The sequence below is a fragment of the Apus apus genome, chromosome 5 (assembly GCF_020740795.1).
Source record: "Apus apus isolate bApuApu2 chromosome 5, bApuApu2.pri.cur, whole genome shotgun sequence".
NCBI lineage: Eukaryota > Metazoa > Chordata > Aves > Apodiformes > Apodidae > Apus > Apus apus.
In genome coordinates this window covers 863,361-884,683 of record NC_067286.1, presented here as the reverse complement: position 1 = coordinate 884,683, position 21,323 = coordinate 863,361, and the positions used below count along the sequence as shown (strand labels likewise).

The following is a 21,323-nucleotide window of genomic DNA, read 5'->3' as shown; positions in this document are numbered from 1 at the left end:
GTCTCGTTGCCATCAAGTGTAAGCGAGGGAGGTGTGAGCAGAGCTCGGCGGGTCGCTGCGGGGCGGAGGCAGGTCGGGTGAACTGACCGGCACCGCCAGCTCTTTGTCCCCGGGTTTCAACTCTGTGTTGTAACCAGCAAGCCCCGATAACATTTATCTGCTGCTTCTTTGCGGTGGGTCTGAAGTGCCCTGTGCCCTGCCCCTCGGGCTGCCTGTCTCCCAGCCGTTCCTCTTTCCCTTCCTAACTCCCATTCCCGTTTCTCTCTTCCATCCTTAATCTTCCCACCCCTTCCTCTCAACTGAACCTGACCCTTCTCTTTCTCGCCCCTCCTTCTCAGCCGATCCCTCCCCCTGCTCTGGATCTGCTGCCTGTGGGATTTTTTTCTCAAGCTCACTGGCAGATGTGACAGCTTTTGGAACTGTATCATCCAGGAGCAGCTATATCTGGAGTTGAAAAACCTAACGTGGTTTCCCAGGCAGCAGGAATGGATCGCTGAGAGAATTTCAATCTCCGACTGCTTTTGTCTTGTGGTAGAGACTTTTATTATTTCTGTTTGTCACATTTCTTACAGTACCGTTGTCAGCAGTGAATGAAAGACTAAAGTCTAGTAGATTATTATAAAATCAGAGTCACAGTATTTGTATTATTGTATTAAAGGGATGCTGTCTACGTTTAAATACAGGTTTGGCTTGATTTACAAAATCTTATATGCATAAAATGTTCTTTTGAATTTCTTACTGAATTAGAAAAGGCCTGATTTATATATTATATTTAAACATTCTTTAGCTGGGTTTTGGAAATACAAGTAAATATCTCTTGCATGAAAACCACAAAGTGAAAGGAGACTGTTTAAATACAAACCTTCTCAATGAAATGCAAAACCTACACAGACTATTGCAATCCTTTGGATCTCAAAGACCTATTTTTAGTGTATGAATTTCATTTGCTCTTAATGCAGTGTCCCTTTAAACCACCTGTCTGATATGGCAATGTCTTTATAATCGGAGATTGATGCTGATCACATAAAGCAAATGTCACTGGATGCCCAGGGACATGCTGTGCTTGGAGTTTTGTTGTTTTTAAGATGTCTATGATCAGCCGATAAGGTCGACAGGCCATGGCAGATCATCACCTTAAAACTGACCATGAACTTAGGAGGTGCTTCTTTCTGGGTTTAGGGAGATGCTAGGTAGATGGGGTCTAAGTGTAGTCCAGGTGTTGACTGGCAGGTATAGTGATTTCATGTAAAAATACAAATGTAGTGTTTTTGCTTCTGCAAGCTGATCTGGCACAGAGCTGCTGTTCTGGTTGGGGCCAAAATATCACCCAGGCTTTAAAAATTGGCATTTTGAAGTAGTTCAGCTAGAGTCCTTCTCCTTATGGAGGAATGATTGAAATGCTCAGCAAACTACTGAGGCTACAGCTGCAAACGGTTCTGGCATTTGTAACACCACATTTTACAGGACACTTTGCCCCTTGAAGCACCTAAAGAGTAAACTTGAAAGCCACTGTGTGCTATGCCCTGAGTATCTTCTCATTATGATGATGAGATGAGGAATGAAGCTGTGAGAGTTAGGAGCAGGAGAAGGAAAGATACTGGTTAACATAGCAACACTGCTCTGGACATGTCCCTGTTGTGGTGGATGAAGAAGCTGACATGTAGTCAACAATCCAGAGCTGAAGCACTTGCTCCAATGCTACAGATACACTTCCTGCTTCCCTTTTAGGCTGTGGAAGCTCCTCAGCAGCACCAGCTGTGGGTTTGAATAGTAGTAACACCATCAGCTCGTAGAAGATCTTTCCTTTCTAGGATTGTCTGCACTCTTTTTCCTCATGAAGAATTGCCCTATGACTTTAGTCTCGGTGATGAGTTCATCTGCAGCATCTGAGGGGCCTTAGAGATGAATCATTGTATTTGAGTAGCTGCTGTGCAGACCTGGAGCTTGGACACTCTGCCCATAAACTCTCCATGAAGATGTACTGGGGTTTTCATTGGAACATACTCTGAGAAGCGCTTACTCTGCCTAGACAGAGCAGTTGCATCCAGCCTTTTTGTAAGTGTTTTTTCAGGTGCCTTTTGCTTTCTTTTTCAACTGCAAGGTGTCTTCAGTAGGCTTCTGGACACAGGATTGCACTGGGCACTGTCAGTGCCTCAGTTTGTGTCTCACCAGTGATAGGTGGTGTGATGGGGGCTTGGGCAGTGCAGAGATCCTTCTGTGACAGACAAACACTTCCCATCCCAGTGACTGCAGGATCACAGGAACCAGCCTTTCAGCTGGTGTGTGGGCATTTTCAGCATCTTGGTCTATCTGTAGGAAGCAAAGGCATTGCTCACTGAGTGGCTGCACTTTGCTCCCTACGCAAGTTTTACGTGGAACAACCTGGGAAATGTTTGACATATATTCCACTGAGGGGGAAAAAAGCATATGTGCTGATTTTTGAGACCAGTGTCCTCTAGAATGTGTTAATGTCTATACCACAGCGTTATCTCCGTGTTCTGCGTCTCTGACCCTTGTAATATTTATTCAGCACAAATAGTTGGGAGCTGAGGTCCTGTGTAGGGGACGAGGGATCACTACAGGGTTGAAGATCAAGTAAGTCCTCTACCTGATGTCAAAGAAGAGGTAGTGTTCACCACTTTATACATAGTATTAGTGAGAGGCAAATGCTACTATTAAAGTTGTCAGTGGAAAGGGAAGAGCATATGAACCATATTTTTGTTTTCTACTGGTGGATATTAATGCCTTAAAGAAACCTGCACAGCTTTTCCCCAAGCTAGAGAGCTTTACAACTACGTAAAATGTTTAGATCTCTGCTTTGTCTCATGTCTCTCAGGGCTCTCACTGCCCAGTTCATCCTGTGCATTGACAGAAGATTCTTGGAGAGGAGAGGATGAGCTCTGCAGCTCACCAGTTCCATCCCACCCCCACAACAGTAACCTGCCCATTAAATGTGTTTCTCCAACAGTGAACAGGAAAATGTAGCTTGGAAAACTTGTAACTTTAGAGCCATCAAACCAGCCAGTAGAGTCATAGGACACTTCAAGGAAGAAGGGACCTCGAGATCTGTAGTTCAACTCCCTGCTCAAAGCAGGTTCTGCTCTGAGGGTCAGACCAGATTGCCCAGGGCTTTGTCTTCAAGAGCAAACTTGCTCTTGAAAATCTCTGAGGCTGGAAGCTGCTCCAATGTTGGACTCTCCTGGTCATGAAAAAGTTTTTCCTTCTCACCAGTTGGGACCTCTCCTGGTTTGATTTATGTCTGTTGTGTCTCAGACTCCCACCGCTCTCCGCTGTGCCAAACCTGGCTCTCCATAGAAGATCTCCCCACATCTGAGCTGCTTCTTCATGGAATGGGTAACTTCCCCGTCTGTCTCTTTTGAAGGGATTGTGTCCCTCCATCTCAGTCCTGAAGTTATTAGATCTTTCCCACCTCTGGGACTGCCAGGGAAATTGATTCTTCCTTTTCTTTCATATCTTCCCAGTTTCAGGGAGGTCTAAAGCTTTTATCTTTTGTCTATCAACATATCTTTTTTTGGCTACAAGGTCTAAATGCAGATTTTTAATGTCTTGTGTTTAGGTATAGGTAACTGCTGGCTGGTTTTGCCTTGTTGTAATTGTAATGGCTGTTCACACAAATTGTCCCTCTCAGCTGTCAAGGGAAAGGAATCTTAGTTTTTAATTTTAGCTTCCTTAGCTACCTGCTGACAGTTTGATTTCCACCTACCACCTTCTCTCTCTCTCCCTTAAGCCCTCTGTCTGTGTTAGAAAAACTGGGATCCAAAATCAGTCTTGGGCAGCTTATTCTTTGGCAACAACTCTGTTTTTAAATGGGAATCAAATGTGTTACTTGGGGTAACCAGTGAGAAGGCACCCTGAGCCCGGTTCTTAAGCACCTTAATTTCAGGCTCGTAGTGGAATCAACACCGTCTTAACTGGCTAGATTCCAGAGCCATTTAACCTAAGTACAAGCCTGTAAAATATAAATATGTATCTCATATATTTGTGTAAAAAATGTTGATAGCAGGCAATATGAATTTGTAGAAATAAAGGAAGCCAAATGGTGGGAGTTCAGCTATAGCTGGAACAGGTGCCTGTTCCTTCTCTGAAACAGGAGCAGTGCTTCAGAGTGGGCAGAGCACTGGAAAGGTCACTAAGGAATCCTAGCTCAGCCCCGACCTCCTAGGAGCATGTCATTGCTCTCTTGTCCTCATCCATCAAAGCAGATGATCAACTCCATTGTTAAAATGCTTGTCATTGGAGAATGTCCTTAATACATTGTGATGATCATGAATCAATGATACTAGTTAGTACTGACTGGGAACAGCAGACCTAGAGGAGCAGGAGCACTGACAGTGTTGCCTTCTCCCATCCAGGCATCATGTTCCGCAAGAAGAAGAAGAAACGCCCGGAGATCTCAGCTCCGCAGAACTTCGAGCACCGTGTCCACACTTCCTTTGACCCAAAGGAGGGCAAATTTGTGGGCCTGCCACCCCAATGGCAGAACATTCTAGACACGCTGCGGCGCCCCAAGCCCGTGGTGGACCCTTCAAGGATCACAAGGATGCAACTGCAGCCTATGAAGGTAAGAGGAGACTGTTCCTTCCTGTTCCCCGGGCTAGCAGGGATTAGCAGGGTCTGGCCTTTTTGTTTTTTCTAAGGCACTAGTAACTTCCTCAGAAATAAGGAAAGTGGTGTCCTTGGCTGCAGCAGTGCCAGTGGTGTCCTGAGCAGTGTCACTGCTCAGATAACCAGCCTGTGGCTGTAGTGAGGACCTGTGAAAGCTCCCTGGGTAGATACCAGGACCTGGGATGTGTTCAGCTGCTGTACAGAAAGTTTCTTGTGGATGGGTGTGTTTAGGTGCTTTTCTTGGATGGCTGTTAATAGCACATGGGGGCTTGTGTGTTCAAGAGTGACTGCAGGGACCTGCTCAGTGAGGAGAGGCAGAGTCATGGTGACCTCCTGGAAAAGGGAGTGAAAGAGGGTGACACAAATACTGTGTTCAAAGTCTTGCTAGCTTGTGGGAAGTTTTTGTTCCCAGTTAAAAAAAACCCTACAGGGGCCTAAAACCTGAAAAGTAAATTGTAAAATAAAGAGGTTACTACTTGGCTTTTAGGACAGGACATAAAAGAAAATAGTTGTGTGATTAATACCTTTAGCTCTTTGTCTACAGATGCTTAAACCAGGGGACTAAATGGGACTACATTTTAGTATAATCCAAGCATCGATGCAAAATCAAGGCCACAATTTAAAAGGCATGTCAGGATCTTTCAGCACAATGCTGATTTAGAAAGGAAAAACTTGCTCAGGAAGAACAGGTAAAAGAAAAAGGGAGAAGGTTTTGTCTTCTGTTTATGGTGTCCTGAATGTGCTTTGAGGTTCAAAATGTAGTAGGAGAGAGGACTGCATTTCAGAGAAGAGATAAAATGTGTAATGAGAGACCAACTTGGTTAGATGAGGAGCTCTCTAATGAGCTTAAACTGCAGGAGGATTGCTCAGAAGGGTGGAAACTAGGTCAAGTTATAAAGGGCAAATAGAAATTTATGTAGGGACAAAACTGGAAGGCCAAGGCACAAAAAGAGATGTTATTCTCAAAGAACATAAAGGGCACTAAGGAGACATCATAAGTACAGTGAGGAGAACGAGGAGGGTGAAGGAAAGAATTTGTTCACTGCTTGTTGTGGAAGAAAGTTAATAACAGATGACACTGAGAATTCTTAAATGTTTAATGATTTCCTTTAGTCTTCATTGGAAAGGCTAACTGTGATCAGGGACAACACAATTAGTATGAGCATGAAGGGAGGAGAACCCAGGCTTCAGTAAGAAAAGAACATGAACAGAAGTGAGACACTTAGATAAGTTACATATTTTCAAGTCAGCTGGGCCTAATGAAATTCAAGGAATTACAGATCAGTCAGAATAATTTCAATTCCCAGAAAGAGGCTGGAACAAATAAGCAAGTAATCTATTTGCAACCAGTTCCTCGGAGACGGCACGGCAATAGCTGGCAGCCAGCATGGATTTATCAAGAAAAATCATGTCAAGCAGTCCAATTTCCATCCATCACAGGGTATCAGGCTTTGGGTCAGGGTGAAATGGCAGATCTCTCCTGTATCATGACTCCAGTTAGGCTCTTGACATGGTACCTGTGGAATTCCCAGAGCAAACTGAGCACATTTTCTCAGGTATTAGGAGTAGTAAACTCAATAGTGTGAGGCATCACTGTCAAAATAGAAATGTGCCTGCAGAGATTTGCTGAAGTTTGTCCTGAGTTTAGTACTGGTCAGTACTTTCACCCATGAGTTATGAAACCTGATGGTGAAAGCTGAAAGAAGGTGCAAACCTTTAAGAGAAAAAGGATTGAATACCCAACAGGCTTTAAAAACTAGAGAAGAGTCTTAAACTAATATTGAGGGTTTTTTTGCCCCAGTAAGTCCAAGTGAAAATACTCTTAGATGTATCTTAGATGCATCGCATGGTTGATTATTTCTGGTAAACTTCACTTGGACAAAATCCTGCTTGGTGATACTAATTAATAGTAAGATCTTTTTTGAAGTACTAACTGGCCATATTAGGCCAAGCCCTTAAAGACAGCTGCAAAGTTCAGCGAACTCCCATCTTCTCTGTCCACCGGGGGTAGGACTAGAAGTGGAAGAAGACTGAGTTGAGTCTGATTTTAGGTAGTTTTGAACTAGGAGGTGAGGCTGGCACTGGAATGGATTGTTTAGAGAGGCCATAGCCTCCCTGCTTGGGGATTTCTTGCTCTGAGAACATGTCAGACACAAGTGTTTCTGGAATGACTTTGGTCCACCTACTTTTAGCTATTCTTTTCTCACTTTGCAGAAGCAATGAGCCATTGGTGAGTGCTGGAGGGAGGGCTTCTTGCTCTCCCATCTGCCTGTGCAAGTAGGAGCCAGGGTGTGTGGGCATCCTGCTGAGTGCCCTGTGACCTGGGGGTGCATGTTGCATCTCCCTCTGCTCAGCCTCACTTATATAGCCTCACTCCTGACTGAGTGCATTGCTGGGGGAGACTGATGTCTGATGTTTCTGGTGGATTAATTAGAATGGGCAGAAGACTCTTCCCACGCCACTGACAGGTTTCAGAGACTGGGTTTCTGACCATTTACTTTTGGTATTTTTTCTCCTTTTGACTTTAGTGCCAAAGTGTTGGAAGCAGTTTGAGCAGTTAGTGTCCTCAGCCTGTTGTGTGCTTGGCAGCAGCTGGGACCAGGGAGGAGGGTGGTGAGGGAGGTTTGTTGCTGCAATGGGACTGAAGGACTGAATGTCTTGCTGCAGTTGATGCTGTGTGCAGTGGTGTGGGTTGGATTGTCCTTTCTCCACCTTGTTTGACAAAATCTTCTATTCTGCCTTTCATTCCCAGATGCTGAGCAAACCAGCTGCTCATTTTGTGCATGGTGGTGGCATTCTCTTGAAATTACTGGTGCTGCTGATTTGCACCAGTTAAATATTAGGCTTGGTGTAATTAATTCAGCATCTTTGGAAGATCCCTGGAGTTCAGTTAGCAAACAGAAGATTGCCAGTTCTCCAGGGAAGGACTTTCCTCAGGCAGAGATTTGTGGAAGTGTAGGAGTGATCCTCTGCTGTGAATTTCTGTGAAGAAATGAAACGTTTCGGTTTCCAGCACTAAAAAAGCTGCTGTAAGCTTTTCAGTTCCAGAACAAACAAGGTAGAGCACCATATAATATACCAACAGCTTCAAGTGTCCTACTTGACTAGTGCTGTTGCTCTTTTGGATGGAAGCCTTGTTCTTCACCATTTGCTTACAATGCAGTTGTGAGCTGTTGTGACCCTTTGTTCATCATTTTTAATTATAATAGCTTGGCAGAGCAGGGCAGGGATGCGGTGTTGGAACAGTGTGGTCTTCACTGGTCAGGATTAAGATGCATTAGCAAAAATTCTGGAGAACCAGTCTAAGAGAGGCTGATTATAACACGATTGGGAGTGACACAGGGGAGAGATGAACCTTGTATTGGAACAGCAAGATGATTTTTGCAGGTGGAGCTCAGGGCACGCTGTAACTTCTGAGGAGCTTGGTGAGCCCATGTTAGTGACCTAGTGTAGCATAATGTCAGGGCAAGAGAGTCAGGGGTGCTAAAACCTCCTGGTTTTGCTCTAGCGTTGTCCTTTAGAATGTGAGAGCAGCAGCAGAATTGACTGTTCTGGCTGAAAGCACTGCTGCCTCTGGCAGAAGGATGCAACCCAGTGATTCTTTTCCCCTTCGGTAAGGACAATTAAAACCAGAAAGATACATTACTGGTATTTCTTTTTTTCCCTAAATTCCCTGAGTAATCATTGGCTAGATGGACAAAATCTAACCTTTGTCAAGATAGAATAAGCCTTAATTTTTACAACTCCCTCTCCCTCTGTGTTTCCCAGACCGTGGTGAGGGGCAGCACGGTGGAAGTAGAAGGCTACATCTCCGGGATACTCAACGACATCCAGAAGCTTTCTGCCATCAGCTCCAACACTCTGAGGGGAAGGAGCCCCACCAGCAGGAGGAGAGCTCAGTCCCTTGGGCTCCTGGGGGAAGACAGACCCCCAGACATGTATCTTCAGAGTCCTGAAGCAGACTGGGCAGACAAATACGGAAACTACCTCAATTGCAATGGTGGGACCAAGGTGACCCGGAGGCAGACCATGTGGCCAGACTATAAGCCCCGACTGGAAGGAGAGTCTCATCCCAATGGAATGGTAACAAAAGCACAGTCCCTGGGGCCTTCGGAGTTCCAGGTAGCTGAGGGCAGCTGCCTCCAGCGTGCCTCTGGTGTGCAGCAAATGCCAGCTCTGCCAGGGGAGACTGAGATGGGAAAAAAGAGCTCAGAGGAGTGCTGGCCTCAGTCGTGCCTCGTCCGACAAGGCAGCTCCAGGCCTGCAGGGGAGGGCAGCCCGAGCTCCAAATCCAGGGAGAACAGCCTGAAGAGAAGGCTGCTACGCAGTGTCTTCCCCTCATCCAGTGGCTTAAACAAGTCAGGCCTTTCCCTGCAGATAAAGGTATAGTTATGTAGTGGTTTTGAATGAATGCAATGTTGACTTTACAGTTCTAGAGGTTACTTACACAGCGGAAGAAATTTAATTGCCAACATCATGCAGCCATCTGTTATTGTTATGATTAATGCTGGAATCAGAATGATCCTGGAAAAGGGAAATGTGTCCACCTAAGCTTCACAGAGTATGCTGCTAGGTGGAGCTCAAAATGGCAGCCAGACCTCCATCAGAGAGGCTTGTTGGTGGAGCTGTGCTTGCAGGAGTGTGGGCTGAGAGGGAACTGGGGGATTTACTCAGTTTTGCCCTTCTGTGGTAGTAAAAGGATAACTTAGATGCTGTTATGCTGGCATGAATGTGCTTGTGCCATTTGGGAAATTGCTGTCATTGACATGAATGTGTTCTTTTGCCTGTGCAAAATGGGGCTACCTGGGGAGAGCTTGTTGGTTAGAGCAGTATCTGCCACCCTGCTGCAGCAGGAACGTTGCCATCAGCACCCACTGCACTGTCAACCAGGAAATCTGGCTGTTGGCTCTGTCAGGGTGGGACAGCTCATAGCTGAACCTCCCCCAGGAAAACTATCCTGAATGAATGACTCACTTCTTACTAAACTAGGAGAAAAACTCTGGTTCCTGTTACTGGAGAGGAAACAGCCCTTCAGGCCACTGGTCCTCATTCATCCCAGGCTGGCCCAGCACCCAGTGTCCTCGCAGGGCTGTTGGGTGGTTGCAAAGGTTGGCCTGGTGCTGGTGCAAGGCCAGATGATTTCTAGCAGGCATGGAGTCCCTGAACATGGCGGGTCATGACAGGAACCACTGGCCCAACAAAACTGGCTGCCCTGGAGTGTTTTGCAGGATGGGGCTCTCTCCAACCTGGCTTCTTGCAGTTTGCTGAAGGGTCAGGCTCAAGGCTTGCAGACACAGCCTTTTCCCTGCAGATTCCCTTTCCCAGGGAGTGGGGTTTTAAAGGGATGCAGTGCTTTTTGTAGCACCAACTGCACTTGTGCTGTCTTTAACTCTGGGCTGATCTGGTGGCTGGAGGCCAATCTGTGAGCCCTTGAAGAGCTGACTGCTTCTTTCTTCTCTAGCAGGAGTGTCCTGGCCATGCTTTGCCAGAGGAACTTTTTACAAGGACCTGTAGTGACAGGATGAGGGGGAACAGTTTTAAGCTGAGAGAGGGGAGATTTAGGTTGTATGTTAGGAAGAAATTCTTTAGTGTGAGGGTGGTGAGATCCTGGCCCAGGCTGCCCAGAGAAGCTGTGGCTGCCCCATCCCTGGAAGTGTTGAAGGGCAGGTTGGATGGGGCTTGGAGCAACCTGGGCTGGTGGGAGGTGTCCCTGCCCATGCAGGGAGTGGGACTAGATGGCCTTTAAGGTGCTCCCTTCATCACAAACCAGTCTGTGGTTCTATTATTTTATGCTTCAGCCCTTTCACAAGGGGGAGCAGAGGTTTACAGTCAACATGGATGTGTTTGGGTGTGTTTGAACTTGAGCTGCTTGTGAGAGGAGCAGGAAAGACCTCAAGGTTATCTAGTCCATCTCCCTGCTCCAGTGAAGGATTGGTGCCATTGTTTATCTAAGCTGTTCTTCACAGCCTCCCTCACAAATGGAGATGATGGCGTGTAATTGTGACGTGCCAGAAATGCACAATTGCAGATGAATTGGAAAATGGGTATAATTGGCTGACGATGGGGAGGTGGGTGCCTTGACAGGAGTCTTTAGTCACCAGGGGAAGGTGGAGAGCTCTTCCCTTTCAACCTAACATGGGGGGAAAGAGTGGGAGAACTGGTGACACAAGACCTAAAATCTGTGTACAGGGGCTGTGAAATGACAGGAGCAGGAAACAGTTCTCACATGCGGTTGGGCAGACATGTGTGAGCTTGCGTGCATCTTGTGTGCCCTTTTGCATGCTCTGGGTTATATAAACCCCCTTTTTTTTTTCTCTCTCCTGAGACGAAACAAGAGTTGGGACATAAATGCTTGGTTGCCATGAGCGTGTCTCTGCAGGACTGCAGGGGAGGAGCTGATAAATGAAGAGGAAGTCCCTTCTGACAGGCAGTTTGTGCTACTAGATCACACTTCCAGGGCCTCTGTGTCTTTCAAAATGGGCTCTGTGTGTGTTCAGCTTGTGCAGATTTTACTGTTGACAAAAATCCTTGATTAGAACCCGAAGTGCAGAGAAGTAAATTCCATGCTATTATTTTCTGTCTGAGAGAAGATGAATACTCTTTTAAAAAATTCTCTATTAGCAGGTTTTGGTTCCCATACCCATATTATTAACTTTATTAATAATCTCTCTGAATTGTGAGAGAGAAGAAGCTCATTGCTTTGAAGTTTTTATTTTGTCCTATAATATAAATGACTAGCTTGTTCTTTCTGAAGTTCCTGCTCTGTCAGAGCCATTATTATTTTACATATCACTAAGTATATAATGTATTTTATCCCTAACCTGCTTCCAGGGTGAGTATTAGCACTTCAGGTTTTATCCTTCTTGGGAGACCTGTGCTAGGGTGGGAATGTATATCCTGGAGCCACATTACCCCAGGCTCTGATCTTACCAGATCTCATCAACCAGAGAGGGTTGGGGCTGCTTGGGACTTGAGTGGGAGCTCTCAGAAAGCCTTGGGTGCTTGGGAAAGGAGCAGCACTCATCCAAATTCAGCATGCGGCAGCTCAGAGCCAGTGAGTGGCTGGTGGCTCAGTGCAGCTGGAATGTCACACTGGCCACCCCCAGCTGCCCTGGTCATGGTGCTTTCCCAACACGGAGTGCTGATCCTGTGTCTGATGGTCAGGAATGCTCTGCAGGTACCAGTGGGAAGTGCAAGGAGAGTTGTCAGTAGGCAGAGCATAATTACCCAAAGGGAATTAGGCCAAGACATCAAAGTGATTTACAGCTTTGGCATGAATCCTCTTTCCTTTTATATATAGGAAGATCAGAGGCACAGAGGGATAAAGGATTTTAGAATTCTCTGCAACACACGTCACCCCTGAGTTTTGGTGGCAAAGTTGGAATGCTTTTTAGCAGCTGGTGGTTTTCTCTGGGTTTTGTTTCTTGGTGGTGTTTTGTTTTTTTTTTAAAGCATGTGATTTAAAAAGTCCCTTTCAAACTGCCTCAGCTTGGAGGTCCTTAGAGCATAGCACCCATCCTGTAACTGAGCCTTGAAATCTGCATCCGTGGGGTTTCCTCTAGTCACACAGCAGATGTTGGGCAGACCAGGAGGTAAGAACCTAGACCTCTTGATTCTGGTCTGCTACAAATTTGTTCAGGCTGCCCAGAGAAGCTGTGGCTGCCCCATCCCTGGAAGTGTTCAAGGCCAGGCTGGATGGGGCTGGGAGCAACCTGGTCTGGTGGGAGGTGTCTCTGCCCATGCAGGGTGTTGGAATGAGATGATCTTCAAGGTCCCTTTAACCCAAACCAGTCTGGGATTCTATGGAAATGTACTAGGCAGAAGTGGCATAACCCACCAGTGGTCCCTGACACTTGTTGTTAATCTAACCATCTTGTTAACCTAACCATTACTTTTTCTCACTTCCACATTTGTTCTTCCCAAAGCCTAACGCTTTCTTCCGGCCCCAGCAGTGGGGCTCACCATGCAGCTCTGCAGCCAAAGCCCAGTCTCTGCCACCCGACCAACCTGCCTCCGATTTCCCCAGGATGATCTCAGAAACTGGGACCCCCCAGAAGTCCCCAACAGTGGAGAAGGCAGTTGCAGGGCCCCAGGGCAGACCCTCACCCGCCGGGTCACCGAGGAACCGGCAAACTCAGACCAGTTCCAGCAACCTTCACCTTCCCCAGGACTCTTCTGCAAAAGGACAGCTGGCCAGTGAGGACCCGGTGGTTGTGACTCATGAGCAGTTCAAAGCTGCCCTTAGGATGGTGGTAGACCAGGGGGATCCCCGGACCTTGCTGGAGAACTATGTGAAGATTGGAGAAGGCTCCACAGGCATTGTCTGCATTGCCCGGGAGAAGCACTCAGGGCGGCAGATCGCCGTGAAGATGATGGACCTGAGGAAGCAGCAGCGCCGGGAGCTGCTCTTCAATGAGGTGAGTATCCTGACAAGAGGTGAGGGTTCTGCTGGCCTCCATAAAGCCAGGCTGGTAAAAAGAAAGGGAGAGCAGAAGACCTCTTCTTTTTAATACAGAATTATGCTAATACCGAAAACTCCCCTGAAAAGACTAGAGGGACAGAGGCTGCTGCCTGGTCCTCCCAGGGCTGTTCGTGGTTCCTTTGTTGCTTATGCTGAAGTGGTGTTAGGGATTTGGTGGTGGTGAATTGTCCCCTGTGTTTTTACAGGTGGTGATAATGAGGGACTACCAACATGTCAACGTGGTGGAGATGTACAAGAGCTATCTCGTGGGAGAGGAGCTCTGGGTGCTGATGGAGTTCCTGCAGGGGGGAGCACTCACGGACATCGTGTCTCAGATCAGGTACAAAGCAACATCCAAATCATCAACGTTTGTGTGCCCACCTGGCAGGCAGGAGCAGAAGGGTGGAGATTTCTGGGAAGAACAGTTTCCCTCAGAGTTCTTGTGATTGCAGTGCCCTGGAATGATTACACCTCATAACTGTCACCTGTTTGAAGTATGTGATAGTACTTCTGGTACAGAAGGGACCTCACGTACAGCACTGATCCCTTCAGATACCCACTAGTCATCTACTTGACGACCTTCCCTGTAGAACACAGTACTCATGAAGAGCATTGCTTACTGTATCTGTTGCATTCTGGCCAGGAAGCTCATTGAACAGGTCTGAAAGAACATGCAGAAATAGTTTTTTCAAATTCAACCTTAGTGAGGTTGAATTTGTGTCTCACTCCTCTGGGGAAGTGCAGCAGGGCCTTGAGATCTGGACTCCTTCCCAAATTTCATTGTCTAAAGATAGCAACGACTGGACACTCTCCTAAATTTGTTTACTTATTCACACCATTTCACATTGATTAATGACCAAAGCCTCCCTGTAGGGCAAAGACTTTGTTCTCAAATGGCCTCTAGAGTCCCACTCACAAGATGTTCCAAAGATGCAGTTATGGTGATGGTGTCTTACCCGTGACTCTGGAGCTCCTTCCTCCTGCTTCCAAGCAGTCCTGCGAGGCTGGAAGCTGGTGCAGGGAATGCCAATGCCAGAAAAAAACTGACCAGGAAAGTCTGTAGGATGAGCTTTCCTCTGTGGAAGATTCAGAATCCTAATTGGATTACAATTAGGTAGTATCGCTAACACTAATTGCATTACCTTTTTAATCACAGTATGGCTTTAATTCACTTAGATGCTTTGACTGGCCTCTGCTGATCCTGTGGTGGATTTAAGGCATATATCTTGTTCTGTTGGATTCTCTGTTTTGGATTTGCATCTGTGGTGTGTTTAGGAGGCATAAGAAAGTACATTGTCCTTTGTAGCCTCTGCAACTCCACCTGTAAGGAGTGTCTTGGAGACACCCAAAGGTCCAAGCCCTCCAGCACTGGGTTCAGAGGCACAGCTCAGGGGCTGGGAACCAGGGTGCTGGAAGTTTTGTACCTGCTCCTGGAGAGGAGAAAGAGCATGGAGTCCTGAAGAGTGTTGGGTTATAGCAGAGCCAGTGAAATTCTTGTAGTTCAGCTGGTATTACAAAGTGGAACAACAGATAAAAACATATTCTGAAGAAGTTTCTGAAGGATCTGTGTAGTTTATGTCCATTGTGGGACCTCAGCCTAGATCTAAGTTGTTTTACAGAGCCTTCCTTTGGACCTTTTAATGAGAGTTTGTAGTGGAAACAGGATTCGTGACAACATTTATCAGAAGTCAGCTGCAAGCCTCTTTATCAGTTACTCACAGGGAGGAAAATACCCTCACACCACTCACTGCACATTTGCTGAAGCTGGTAGCTGATTTGCATCTCCAGGAGTCAGCTAATCCTCTGGTAATCTGTTTGACACTGTGCAGTCGCTTGACTGAAACCAAATTCCAGATGTGACAAGCTGACCTGGCCTCTTGTTAGAGCTCCAGAGTGGAGCAGCTTTTCCTTACAGCTCGGGCACCATGAGATGAAAAGCACTGTGAGTAGGTTAGGTCCAGGCAATGGGAGCACATATTTCCCAGCTGATGGTGCAACTTGCTTCAGGGATGTGCAGCAACTGCTGTTCTGGGTGTGGAGGTACCAAGCGCTCGGCACCCTCCTGCCTTCAAGCACTCTCTTCTCCTCAGCCTCACTCTCAGACCTGGGTTTGAGGAGGTGTCATTTCCATGCCCTCAGCTGAGAGCAGTTTGAAACAACTGCTAGAGACAGCCTGGGAATCAAAAGTCCTCAAAATAGGCACTTCAGCTCTTCCTTGAACTGCTTCTGGCTTTGCCCAGCATGAATGCGCAGAGAATGCTGCCGCTGTCCCCAGTTCCAGGAGATAGTTTTAATTTCTACCATTTTCACTGATGCTTGGTCATGAAGGTTCTTGTGTTGGTACTCCAAACAGCAAGAGCTTGTAAAGATAAGATTCTTGGTGCCCCTACTTGATGTGCTAACAGGGTGGTAAAACTCAGCATCTTCCCTGCTTGTAACCTGTGCTACCTTTAATTAGATGCAAGAGTATCCAAAGTGTCTAGCTGTAAGAACTCTGGAAAGGATCCCTATAGTCTCTATCAAATTATGTGTTTAGATACATTCTGGGGCAAGTTGCACAATATGCCTCATAAACAATAGCTTTACTGTATTTGCTTAAAAAAAAAAAAAAAAAAGAAGCTGTCTCAACAGTTCCTGTGGCACCTTGGCATGAAGAGGCAGAACTGCCTATCAGAATTGCTTGGAGCAGCATCTTGAAGGGTGAATTTGGATACAAGATGTAAAATGCAATTTCTCTGCATTAGACTTATGAAAGCTTAAGATTGCTAACCATCAAGAAAATATTGTTTTCCACAAGAAAAGCCAGCCACAGAGGAACTGTGAGGTAGTAATGGTCATGGGGAGCCAAAATATTGATCTGCAGTTCAACCTCAAAACTGCAGCGTGCCTTTAGAGAGGACCTGGGGATGAGTCCTGCCCCATGCAGTGCCCTTACACTCCTGTGTCTTTAATTTCAGGCTAAATGAAGAGCAAATTGCAACAGTGTGTGAATCAGTGCTGCAGGCTCTGTCCTACCTGCACTCCCAGGGGGTCATTCACCGGGACATTAAGAGTGACTCCATTCTCCTGACGCTGGATGGAAGGGTACGTTTCCCCTGCAAGGTCTTCCTGCCTTCTGCTGCTGTAGCCTCAGTCTGTCTCCTTATTTCCTTTCTGCTCCCAGTCTCCTGTTTGTACCTTGTCCTCCTACTCCCTTTGTCATCTTTGTCTTCGGTGTTTCCCTCCATGTTGTTTAACAACTCCTTTTAAGGCTGGTTGCTTTTCTCTTTGTACAGGTCAAACTCTCGGATTTTGGCTTTTGTGCTCAGATCAGCAAGGATGTCCCCAAAAGGAAGTCACTAGTAGGTACACCCTACTGGATGGCCCCAGAAGTTATTGCAAGGATACCATACACTACAGAGGTGAGGGACTGCTTCCCTGATATCCACAGAGGTAGCAAATAATATTCTTCCCTATCACAGGAAAATAACAATTGGATTTTCTAGGAAGAGCCTCTAGATTCTATTTAAAACCTAAATACAACTGTGACTGCAGATTTGGTTGTGATGTTATCAGGATTTCCTAAACCAGTGGAAAACCAGGTTGTTCTGCTTCTGGGAGCAAGGTGTAAACTTACTCTGTTCCTCTCCCTGAAGCTTGGCCTGGGCTTGTATCTGCAGCAGCATGGCCAGATGTTAGCAAGGAGCAGCCTGTGGTGTGATAAGGATCAGTAAATCAATGTGATATGGATCAGTAAATCAATCAATGCCATGAAGGGAGGGGCAGGAGAGGAGGAAAGGCAGAGATGGGAGCTCTTAAGTTATGGGCAGATGGCAGCAGACATGAGTTTTGTTTACCAACCAGTCAGGTGTAGCACAAGCAGTTACCTGCAGGCCTTGGCATGTTGCAGCAGCAGGGTGGCTCAGTCCTCGTGGAAGTTTGTCTGGTGAGCTGCAGCCAGGGGCCCCTGGCACCAGGTGGGCTCATGTTTTACTCTCTCCTAACATCTGTCATGGGTGGGGTCTTGTAGTCTTTGTCAAAGCAGCAAAGCAAGGGTCTGTAGCTCTGAACTGTGTATACTGGTGTGACACTGGCTCCCACAGGTGGATATCTGGTCTCTGGGGATCATGGTGATAGAGATGGTGGATGGAGAACCCCCCTATTTCAGTGATTCTCCGGTCCAGGCAATGAAGAGGCTCCGTGACAGTCCTCCTCCCAGGCTGAAGAACTTCCACAGGGTGAGCATGCTGGCAAAGACTCATGAACCTGGTGGTTATTGTGGGGAAACATCTGGATCAGATGTTCCTGGTAAAGCTGCCTGTGAAAGCAGTCTTGCTAGGACACGTTTCTTGGGCAATTTCTTTGGCCCTGGTGGCTGAGGGGATGCGAGCTGCTGCTGACAGCTAGTGGCTGCTTGGGGCAATGGCTCTAGCGATGGGAGGTCACTTGGGCTTAAGCCTGGCTTTGCAAAGCAGAGCTGCTTCGGGTGGACCTGAGAGTTGAAATCCTGGTGATGGTGGCAGAGTAGCTCATCTTTTAGGGCAGCAAAAAGGAGGATCAGTGCTCTTGAGAGCTTCCAGCTTCGTGGCTTTCAAGACTGCAAAGGCTGCATGGTGGTGAGAGCAAGAGAGCTCAGTGCAGACAGCAGCCCAGGGAGACACAGCAGCTGCTTTGAAGGTGGACTCAGCTTCATGGTTTCTTATAAAAAAGTAGCAGTGACATAAGAAATGCAGTGATTACCTTTTAGTCACCACTCAGAGCAGTCCTCCTTTCATTTCAGTCCAGGCTCCTGAGATCAAATAGCTCCTGCAGCATCCTGAGCTACCAGCCCTTCCAATTAATCAGAATATCTGCAGCTGCTAAACCTGAATAATTTAAGAGAGCAGACTGCTGAACTCAGAGCTCACACTCAAACATCAACAGCTGCTCTTTCCTCTTTGCTTGGCAACACTCATTACAATGGCAGGGTCACTTTCTGGAGCCAGTGCTTGCACACCCCAGGTGGTGTAAAGCCCCTTCTGGTCCAGATTTCACACCTTGCTTGGTGAGGTCACCCCACCATGGGCTGTGGAGCCAGAGCCCTCCATGTCCTTGCTCAGCTCCACGTTGTCCTGGGAAGCAAACTGGCTTCCAGCAGCCCTGGGGGCTGCCAGGCCAGTCACCATCCTCCCCTTCTCCCTGCTGGACGATGGGGCTCATCACCAGCTCTGGGTTCATCCCTCTGTTCAGGTGACAGTGGCTCTCTGGGGTCAGCTGTTGCAGCTCTGGGTGCAGCAGGACCAGCAGACACTTCCTGGGATAATCTCTGCTGCTTTTTCACAGTGCACACAGATTCATTGCCAGAGTGACAATGGTCCTGGCACTCAGGCTGAGCTCTGCCTTCCCTCTTCAGCAGGACAGTGAGGTCTCTCAAAGCACTCATGGATTAAGCACTAGGCCAGTGAGAACAATGTTTCATGATCTAAGTTTACCAGAGCTGGGGAGATGCCCTCAATCTAAAAGGGATGTAATTAGCAGCATTAAAACAAATATATACCAGGTTCATTTTTTATTCAGTTTCAATGATGCAGAGGAGATGTGCTGTGCCTCTCAGTGGTAATGGGGTCTGGCTGCTCAGCAGCTTCTAAAGGACAAACCTGCTGAGGTCACTTGGCTTTTCAGTACTCACCATCCTGCAGCTCTGTGGTCTTCTTGTACCAGCATCAGGTCTCCAGGCTCTCAAAACCTATTTGGGAATCCTGTTTATTTTTTCCACAACCTGTGGCAAATGAAAGAATGAATTGATCGACCCTTCACACCCAAAGTGATGGGAATTCTGTTGAATTTTTGGAGCTGAAATGCAGAACAAATTAAATAACAAAACTAACTTAGATGGAAGAACGTAGCAGGGGGTCTTGTCTTAACTTGCTGTGCCCCATTAGAAAGAAAACAACCTGTGTAAATGTTGTGCCTACTGGTGATGGAAAGTTCTTGCTGCAGCATAAAAACCCTGCTGCCTCATGTCACATCTGTGGGCAAAAGCAGGGTTAGAGCTGAAATGTGAAGAGTCTTTTTTAACCAGAGCTGCCTCACCAACAGCTGTGGCCTGAGCTGCTGCCTGGTTCCTCCCCAGGGTTGACTTGGTTGGTTCCTTTTCCACAGACCTCCCCAGTTCTGAGGGACTTCTTGGAAAGGATGTTGACACGGGATCCAGTGGAAAGAGCAACAGCACAAGAACTTCTGGATCACCCCTTTTTGCTCCAGGCAGGACTTCCAGAGTGCCTGGTCCCCCTCATCCAACAATACAGAAAGAGAACCTCTACCTGCTGACTACACAGAAGGGCAAATGCCGGGGAAAAGTCTTGTTTATAACAAAATAATATAAATCAAGAGACCAGGCAGTCTCATCCTGTGAATGGTGCTTGGAACTTTTAGAGGACAGATGTGAAAACTGTCCTTGCATTCCCAGCCTTCTGTGGCTTCTCTTTTGCTGAAGACAATCACTACAAACCAGATCCAAATCAGACCAGGTCTGGCTCCAGAACAGAGCAGGTGTTTCGTGGCTTGTGGATCACTTCTGCTGAAGGATGAGATTTTAAACTGGAGTCTGAAGTTTTGTATCTGAATGTCTGGAAGTTCCTGCAAACCTTGGCTGCTGACTACTGAACTGGAGTGATATTTCCCACTTAAAAATGTGACCTTTGTTTCCTCAGTTGTTCACTGGGGTCTGGAGCTGACTCAACTATACGTTTTGGGGCATAGACCCATTTAAACTTTCAAACAATGCACAAAGACTTGACAATTTTTTTTCCTCTGAGACTTTTTCACAGATTACTTTAATTTCCTTCAGTTCAAAGTGGACCTAGAAACCTGTACATATTTTCCTAGGGAGCAGATGTGATGTGTATATACTTGTTTCTCAATGGTTCTCTGGCATCGATGTGCTTCTCTTGCTGAGGAATATGTATGGTTTAGTGGTCAATCTTGAATCCATTTCATGTTCTTAAACTTTTGGAGGGGGAAACCCTTGGACACAGACCTGCAGACAGACTATGAAGACAGGTGTTCTTGCCACCAGAATCTTGTGGTTGAAAATTCCCAATATGCAACATCTCCCTTGTTGGCTGGAATGGAGAATCTGGGACATCTCATTCCTGTGTTTGCTTTCCAGGCACCTTTCTTTCCAAGTTCTTTTTCCCAGGAGAGGCTGCGAAGTGCCACTCTGAGACAATTGCTGGGGAGCACTTTGAGGGTGCTCCAGGAGACTGGATGAAAAAGTTTCAGCTGTCTTGTGTGTCCCAGGAGGAGTTTTTGTGTTCCTGTGAGGTGGTTTGTTGAGCTCCCCTCTCCCCTGCTTGCTGCTGCAGAAGGTGGGAAGAAGAGAAACTTCTGATGTGTGTTTCATTACTGGTATGCCCTTCCCCACCATTCCTCTGCTGACACGTTCAGAAGGTGACTGGTTGTCTAAAAACCTCTTTCAGTCATTTAAAAATAGAATTAGATATTTTGTATCACACACTTTCTGATCTGTGAGATAGTCAAGGTAATGGGACTCTAGGTCAGGATGTGACACTGTGCAGTACTGGTGTGTATTGTGAGGTCTCAAGAATATAATCTTACATGTGGAACTGGGATCCTGTTTTGAACCTCCAGATACAGATTTACTGGAATTTAAGTTATTCTGGGGACAGTCCTGCTGGCTCAGAAACTAACCTCCTCACTGCATTTTATTCAGGAGATGTTAATCTCTTTCCTCTGCTATTTACTCCAGTTACAGATCCTGCTTCAAAATTGAAGCCACAGCTGATTACTTGAAATAATTTGGGATGGAATTGATCTGCACGGATGCCAGCCATCTGAATGGTGGGCACCCAGTCTGTGAAGTGTTCTAGGTTGGCTCTGTAGAGCAAGGTGAGAGGAACACCTGCAGAGGGTGACCCATCTCTGCTGCCAGGAGCTGCTGAGGGCTGGAATCACTGTCCCTCGTACCACCCTGCCTGTGGCCAGTGGAGGGATCCTGGGTGGTTTGTCTAGACTGGATGTCTAAGTTTGGGGCTGATGAAGTTGGTTCAAATGAATTAATTTAGCTCCTCTCTAGCTGCACTGGAAAGTTTTTGATGTAAAGTGTTTCTGTATTCCAGATTTACTGCTTTTTTTAATGCAAAAGAGCAGGGCTTTGAGAAGATTTATAATTTGGAACAAACGATCCTGCTCGTCTGTAGTTGTGAATCCTTTGCACTTGTGTTTTAAATTAAAGTAGATCTTGATTTATTCGTAA

General features: G+C 46.6%; 1 protein-coding gene across 6 annotated transcripts in view; it reads left to right on the top strand.

The window, feature by feature from the left end:
* The window catches only part of PAK6 (p21 (RAC1) activated kinase 6), a 39,337-nt gene extending 18,014 nt beyond the window's left edge, over positions 1-21,323 (top strand). For 3 of the 6 annotated variants that reach the window (XM_051622184.1, XM_051622183.1, XM_051622182.1), the window contains 8 exons: positions 4,374-4,582; positions 8,395-9,009; positions 12,552-13,043; positions 13,294-13,427; positions 16,045-16,171; positions 16,363-16,488; positions 17,170-17,304; positions 19,208-21,323. In XM_051622184.1, coding sequence (XP_051478144.1) covers positions 4,379-4,582; positions 8,395-9,009; positions 12,552-13,043; positions 13,294-13,427; positions 16,045-16,171; positions 16,363-16,488; positions 17,170-17,304; positions 19,208-19,375 — 2,001 coding nt within the window. In that variant the 5' untranslated portion in view covers positions 4,374-4,378 and the 3' untranslated portion in view covers positions 19,376-21,323. Of the gene's footprint in view, positions 1-347; positions 532-4,373; positions 4,583-8,394; positions 9,010-12,551; positions 13,044-13,293; positions 13,428-16,044; positions 16,172-16,362; positions 16,489-17,169; positions 17,305-19,207 lie in introns of those variants that run through there. The other 3 variants (XM_051622185.1, XM_051622187.1, XM_051622186.1) reach the window with 3 other exon arrangements.